The 7373-nt window shown below is 36.7% G+C and overlaps 2 protein-coding genes across 2 annotated transcripts in view; one reads left to right on the forward strand and one right to left on the reverse strand.

The window, feature by feature from the left end:
* The window catches only part of LOC105164956 (cryptochrome DASH, chloroplastic/mitochondrial), a 4346-nt gene extending 1302 nt beyond the window's left edge, over positions 1 to 3044 (forward strand). The window contains exons 4-13 of the mRNA XM_011083807.2: positions 1 to 11; positions 75 to 181; positions 634 to 750; positions 851 to 897; positions 1298 to 1374; positions 1550 to 1625; positions 1772 to 1841; positions 1951 to 2074; positions 2256 to 2305; positions 2392 to 3044. The exon at positions 1 to 11 is cut by the window's left edge and continues 104 nt beyond it. Of these exons, the coding sequence (XP_011082109.2) occupies positions 1 to 11; positions 75 to 181; positions 634 to 750; positions 851 to 897; positions 1298 to 1374; positions 1550 to 1625; positions 1772 to 1841; positions 1951 to 2074; positions 2256 to 2305; positions 2392 to 2619 (907 nt within the window). The 3' untranslated portion in view covers positions 2620 to 3044. The remainder of the gene's footprint in view (positions 12 to 74; positions 182 to 633; positions 751 to 850; positions 898 to 1297; positions 1375 to 1549; positions 1626 to 1771; positions 1842 to 1950; positions 2075 to 2255; positions 2306 to 2391) is intronic.
* The window catches only part of LOC105165093, a 13085-nt gene continuing 8946 nt past the window's right edge, over positions 3235 to 7373 (reverse strand). The window contains exons 16-19 of the mRNA XM_011083966.2: positions 6110 to 6199; positions 5584 to 5778; positions 4907 to 5000; positions 3235 to 4249 (exon numbers count right to left, since the gene is read on the reverse strand). Coding sequence (XP_011082268.1) covers positions 3390 to 4249; positions 4907 to 5000; positions 5584 to 5778; positions 6110 to 6199 — 1239 coding nt within the window. The 3' untranslated portion in view covers positions 3235 to 3389. The remainder of the gene's footprint in view (positions 4250 to 4906; positions 5001 to 5583; positions 5779 to 6109; positions 6200 to 7373) is intronic.

A 7373-nucleotide genomic window follows, 5' to 3' on the forward strand; every position in this document is an offset into this window, starting at 1 on the left:
GGAAAATGCACGTTCTTGCATATGTCTAAATATAAGTAAATTAAGTGCAGATTCCACTCGGTTAATGGGGCAAGAAGTTTGCTCATGCTCGTGTCTTTTGGTGCAGGTCAGCAAAGGAATGGCATTTGTGGGGGGTGAAAGTGCAGCACTGAGTAGAGTACATGAGTATTTCTGGAAGAAGGCAAGAACCTTTTCTTGTGCTTTCTTTTTTCAGTTACCGAAAATTTGAAACTCGTGAATGACCATTTCCATATTTAAGTGCATAAGAATTTTAGAAAGCTGCTCTAAAATATTCACAGGGTGGAATAAAAGAATATATGGATGCATGTATTCTGTAGTAGAAGTATTTTGATACAGTTTTGTTATGGAATGAGAAGTTGGGGACTTCATTCTTTTTCATCTATTCTTCCTAACTAGTAAAATTTGCTGATAGGATCATAAAGAAAAGAAACAACAAATCGCATTCCTTTCTTGGATGTGGAGATACAGATTAAAGCAACGAGAAATAACAATAACAATAATAATAATAATAATAATAGCAATTTGGTTTCGAGGATATAAGTTTAGAATTATTTAGAAATCTTGAGAAATGAATCATTTTTTACGACTTTTTTTGTTTTTGTACATCTGTAGGATCTCTTGAGGACATATAAAGTGACCCGAAATGGTATGTTAGGACCCAACTACTCAACAAAATTTTCTCCTTGGCTTGCCTCTGGAAGCCTTTCACCTCGTTTCATTTATCAAGAGGTATAATGCTACTTAATTTCACATTTTTCCTCCTTATGCAACACCAAATCGCATTAGCGCAGTGAAATATTGAGTGTTGGCAATATGACTACTTGTTTAGGTTAAGAGATATGAAAAACAGAGAGAAGCCAATGATTCTACATACTGGTACTTTTCTCTCTACCTCAATTTGCATATGTGGTGTGTGTATTTTGCCTTGGAATGCAGTTCAAATGCACATAACTTAGGTTATACCTCTGCTTCTGTGCTGGGTTGTACATACTTTAAACAAGTAACGAAAAGTTACAATAAACCAAATTGTAGAAGTTCGTGTTGGCCGCGAGGATGAAGTCGAGCTGCATTTCTTGATTCCCATTTGAGAAATGGAAAGCGTCTGATTTTTAAAATGGGATTCCTTTCTGTCAAGTGCAATTGCAAATTCTTGCATTCCGAATTTCTAAGTTTGTAATGGCCCGAAATCTTTCCGAAGTCACTAGTTCGTAAGGCCATAAAGTTTACCAAACTATATATGAAAACCTATCCCTGAAAAGCTACTATTGTAATGCAGGGTGTTGTTTGAACTTATATGGAGGGACTACTTCAAATTCCTATCAATCAAGCAAGGGAACTCTCTTTTTCATGCAGGTGAATTTATTGATATAAACTATTCCAAAGGACGTAACTTGGCTGACCAACTTAAAATGCAACACATGGATTAAAGCAAACTCTGACAAAGATGTCCTAACAATTCCCATTTTTGTACATATCAGATACTTTTAGACATGTACTTTCCTTAAAAACAATATCTTTGTCCTTTCAGGAGGTCCTCGAAAAGTAAAGACTAATTGGAGCCAAGACCAAGCACTCTTTGATGCCTGGAGAGATGGACGGACTGGGTAAAGTGTTGGGGGCTTTTAATTTCATGAAATATCTCATGTATCCTTGATCTTGCATTTATCATCCAATTCCTTCTAAAGAGAGGAAACAAGAATATCAACCTTTAAGGTCTCTGTTGATTGATTTAGTACTTACCTCCTTTCAGGTACCCTTTAGTTGATGCGAATATGAAAGAATTATTGACTACAGGCTTCATGTCAAATCGTGGGAGACAGGTGAAATTAAAGTTTTTGTCTGCCATCTCCAAACATATGAAAGCTAAATGAGATCAATCAAGCTTATTATTGTTTTTCAGTTAAGTATATTTAGTATTGTTCTTGACAGATCGTATGCTCATTTCTTGTTCGAGATTTGGGGATTGACTGGCGAATGGGAGCTGAGTGGTTTGAGACATGTCTTTTGGATTATGATCCTTGTTCCAATTATGGGAATTGGACCTATGGAGCAGGTGATTCCCTAGAGGCATTTTGAGCACATATTTATTCGAATGAATGTCTTTGCTTCTGTTTGCTCATACACCCTGTTACTTATAGCGTGACAGCCTTGTGGCTTTGAGTAATGATACACTTTTAGTTAGGAGGGAAGATCTATGATTCACACCATTAACATGGTTCTTCTTCTTTTCCTAGGTGTTGGGAATGACCCGAGAGAGGACCGTTATTTCAGCATTCCAAAGCAAGTATGTCAGCTTCTACTATCTTCATTCATATTTAGATTAAAACGTTCACCTACCTTACTATGTTAACCCTTTGTGAGTGAATTCAGGCTCAAAACTATGATCCTGATGGCGAGTTCGTGGCATACTGGTTGCCTCAGTTAAGAGCACTGCCGAAAGAGAAACGACATTTTCCTGGAATGTCATACATCAAGCCGATTATGGCCCTCAAGTTTGGAAATACTAAACCAGTGAGTAACAGGATGACGGCCCCAGGAAATAGAAGAAATGCAACAGAAGAGAAATGGATGAGTCGTAAAGGGAATAGGTTTCAGTAGCTTGCTGCACGACAACTAGTTTCCGACAGGTGAATAACGAATTAGTTACTTTCTTTGGAGTAATTCTGGCAGAGGATTTCTGAATTTTCTCTTGTTTTGCTACGGTTTCTGTAAGATGGCAGCTCGAAAGGTTCGATTCAGCCTGTGCAGCTTAGCTGCATCACCTGAAAGTGTTATACCGATCCACAAGCAACACAGAAGATGAAAATGACTTGGATGCAGAGGGAAAGGATTTAACATTATAGTTTCCTGGAGAAGATTGATTTAGATTTTTTGACAATGTGGGAATCCTAATCAATAACAATCCAGATAGGGAGATAGTTGGAGTTGTTTTTCTGGGCATTGTAATTCCAGTATGAGAGAAATAAATCCATGGTTGTAAGAATGAATTGAGTGCAGAAGAATTGGTCATCTTTAGGTAAAAACCTCTGTATAGAGAAAGCCCACAAAAGTATCAGAAACTTCTAATCTTATTGAAACATCCAGACTAACCCTGAGAACAATGCAAGACGCCTGTGGTGAAATTATGTTCTGGGGTTAAAAATCTAAATTAGTACATAATTTCAGTTCCTCCGTAAACATGCAATGCTGAAACCAAAAAAGAAAACGGAAACAAGACGAAAAAATAACAGATCAATTGGAAAACTATTTCTGAATTATTGCTTAAATATACAAGTAATTCAAGAGACTATATAGTTGGAGAGCATGTATCAAATTACTATTGTGTGTTACAAAGCCAAAAAGGACAGGAAAAAATTCAAGGTTTCGTATCAATTAATCAAAGGCCCAACTATGTTTGACTCATTATCATTAATCCTCTCTGTAAATCTGTAAAAATCTGCTGGCAATGGAATATTGAGTTCTGAGCAGACTAGCTGTATCACCTTTGCAGTCACACCTCCAAAGTTCATCTTGTTCAGAGTCACAGCAATGGCAAATCTGTGGTTTATGTCGCAGTATCCGGTCGAGCCGCCCATGCCCGAATGCCCAAACCCAACCAAGTTACCATCCTCCGAGTAAGATCTCTTAAAGCCGAGCCCAAACTGCCCTCCTGGAAGTGTCAAATTCTCATATTCTCCAACTCCCATGAAGGCATCGTGAATTTTGCTGTTTGAAAAAAGTTTAACAGTTTTCCGGTCATTACCAAATCCATCTATAGCTACGGAAATGGTGCCATTGCAGTTACTATCATCGGTTGGAATTTCAGTGTAGGTCTTGCCGCTATCCTCTCTGCTTAAGTTAGTACTTTTGGAACTGTCAGTATTATGTGCATGCTTGGAACCTTTTCGTTTCTTGGTGGGCTTCTGAGATGAAAACTCAGGGATGTGCGGATGGCTTCCCAACCGGGGCTGGGTGGAAGAAGAATGTGGGGGTGGAATGGCACCTTGATCCACTAGAGCTGCATAATAGCGGGCAAGAGCACGGGCCGAGCAATGTGCATTAGCAGCAGGTATTATGGCACGACGGGCATGAAGTGTGTTAAATAAGGCAGGAAGGGTAGATGCCATTTGGGAGAGATCTTGGAGCTGGAACTGGAAGCTGGATGGTAGGCCTGGGCGGTCACTGACCTCAGAGAGTTTCTTAATGTCATCCAAATCGGATGTGAGAGTTGCAAGCCGAGATTCCACACCTAGGAGAAATAAATGACACAGTCAGGCCATATCAAAAGAACGATGAACGAGTGAAACTTCAAAGAATATCAAGATAGTCGTGATTTTGGAAAAAGAGGTATTACTAACATCTCCCCACTGGAAAAAGGTTTGAGAAAGCCACAGATGATTGCGATGAAGAGGAAAAATGATAATCATTACAAAAGCAGTGGTATAAGAATATAGAACCAATTAACTAAATTTACTGACAAGATCATAATAGGTTGGCTATAATGCCAAAGATATTATCTTAACCCCTCGCTAAATATCACAAATCAACCTATAATTCCTTTACAGTGAAGAAACCAGCTTGGATAGAAGCTCAAAATCTTACCTTATTAGACAGAATTGTGGAACTACCTAATAGCAAAACATGTGATTCCTACTTGGTTCAGGCATCTTTGTTACATTTTTATCATCAATCTAGACTGTAACATGGTGAAGAACTCAGTTGTCAGCCCAAGTTAAAGAATTTTGAAGCGATGATAATCTTTTTCTTTTACTTCCTTTTCACGATTTGCCAAAAAACAATAACTTAACTGAAATAAATGGATGAATGATGTCTAGCATAAATTCAATAAAGCAGCATAAATGATATCATGCGTGGAAAAGCTAATTAACGAAGAGTTAAAACATGCCTGGAGGGATTCCAATGTATAGTTCGCCATCTATATTAAGAGGGCGAACGAATGCTTCTTCAAGGATCTCCTGAAACTTCTTCCTTGATGCATGCTGTTGTACAACAAAAGAACATGAGACTACTAAGGATCAAAACTTGCATAGTGGCTGAATTACGTTAAAGTGTCAAACTTCCTAACTGCGCATGTAAAAACAAGCAAGCAAAGGTTTCTTCCTTGAGTGGCTTAGCTTCTTTAAGAGGGAACATTTGCAGTGCAAATTGATTGATTCATTCTAGTCATGCAGGATTCCCATTTCCAGAACATCAAATTCTTTAGTTTCTCTACAGATAAGGATGAACCTTAAACAGACATAATAAAAGAACAACTTTCAGAAGAAGAGAAAATCGTCACCTGGAGCAAATTGTTTTCTAATCTTCTAACACTTTATCTATTTGAGCCTTTTGGTTTGCACAAAAGTCAAAGAAACACCAAAGTGTAGAATTGTTTTAACAGGAACATTTCTGTGCTTTACCATTATAACTTAAACAAACATATCAAAAAGAAAAAGACGAAAGAAAATAAAGAAACATCACATGCTTTAAGTAATCTCCAAACCAAACATACCAGAAACATTTCTCAGTTTGATCCTCAACCTAAACCATTTCTATCATTATGAAGAGCAGAATATTTGATACCTCAATAATACCGCCACACAACCAACCAAAGGATAGATAATGGTATAGCTGTTCATGGCCAGGTTCAGTCTCTGGCGTCATCTCCGCGATGAAATTTAAACATGCATCCCAATCAGTCATAAGTAGAGGGTTTTCACGTGTAAGGCTGGCCAAGGCATTGTGCAAACCAGATGTGTGATTAAGCACGTGATGAACCTAGAACAGAATAAATGAATAAAAGATGGCATAATGGGAGAGTTAGATAATAGCATAAATTAGCTAATTGCTTCAGTTGGGAACTTGGGATTACTTAGATAATTTGCACTGAACTTCAATATAATCTCTTGGATTTATGAAACTGCAACTTCCAGCATATATTCTTGTCAATAAACAGATTTAAGTACTTCAAAAATAGCTACAGCTTTCTCGTAAATATCTCCTTTCTGGTGTGGTCTAAACTACTACAGATTTTGCCAAAAAGGATAAACAGTTTCTACAGCAACAAAATTGGAAAAATTATCTGAGACTTGGGAGCCCAAAATATTACCCTTATTTTGTCTTTCCCATTGGATCCAAATTCTGGCCAAATATTTGCAACTTTGTCCTCAAGCTTCAGCTTCCTGCTACAAAATTCAGACAGTTAACATTAAAGCTCCATTTTAAACTGAGTAACTTATAAGGACTGAATTAATCTTCTGGAATAGCTACTAAAGGCAACTTCCTACCATGTTATCCAGTCATCTTTAGATGATAAAACCTCATTCTACATATAGTGACAATCAAAGATGGAAACTAATTGAAACATAATGATGGTAATTGACAGTTTTTTATTGCAGAAAAAGAATTTACAGAATATCATAGAATTTTAGCTTTCTCAAATAAAATCAGCAAAACTGGGGCAATAGAAATGGTACTTGTCGACAGAGAAGCAGCATTCAAAATGAACCAGTGATACAGGCAAATGCATCAGGACTGGTGAATCCTAGCAAGAAATATGTGAATGTGCTGACCACCGACCAGGCAAATAAAACCTATGCCTGTTTTCATTCTCCACATTTTTGCTTTTCCAGTCCTCGATGTATTTGTTTTGTTGATTTTCTAAAATTGTTTTAAGAAAATAGGTCTAAAGATGATCCTTGGAACTTGCACCCTATTTCTCAACCATATTACAAAGAATACAGCTTATTTTTTAAAGCGTACTCACTACTTCAAGAAAACACTTTAACACCTGAAAAACGTAAACTTAGCATCTTTTATCAAAATAACAACTTAGCATGTTTTATCAAAAAGAAATGTCTATCAAACTGTCAGATCAATTTAACTCAAGTGACTAACTTTGCAACACCCTAATCCAAATATATTTTTGTTTTCACGCATTCCCTGAAGGGATCTTCTATTGTCCAAAAAATTTTCAACCAAATAAAAATGAACTGGTCATATAAAACAATTTTTTTTTGGGAAAAAAAAAATAATCAAATAGTAGTTGTAATTATATAGTTGCAGGCCATATAAAACCAACCAAAAGCATCTTGGTATATTACATGAGAAATCTATTTTTTCAACTAACAAAATGGTTAGTCTTCTATTAAGATCTAATTACTTGTTGAGAAACTCTAACCTTCTCGAGAATTAACCATTCTTTAATACAGGGACTATATGCTGTGTCTAGTATTTCGTAAGATTAAATCATTATCAAACTTGATCAATAATGTCAACATAATTGTGATGATTCAATAGAGGTGAAAAATGACAAATCTCTAACAGCACCAATCACTTGAAAAATGGGAACACTAACGATTTCACGTACCCTT

Source organism: Sesamum indicum, linkage group LG6 (assembly GCF_000512975.1).
Source record: "Sesamum indicum cultivar Zhongzhi No. 13 linkage group LG6, S_indicum_v1.0, whole genome shotgun sequence".
In the NCBI taxonomy this organism is placed as follows: domain Eukaryota; kingdom Viridiplantae; phylum Streptophyta; class Magnoliopsida; order Lamiales; family Pedaliaceae; genus Sesamum; species Sesamum indicum.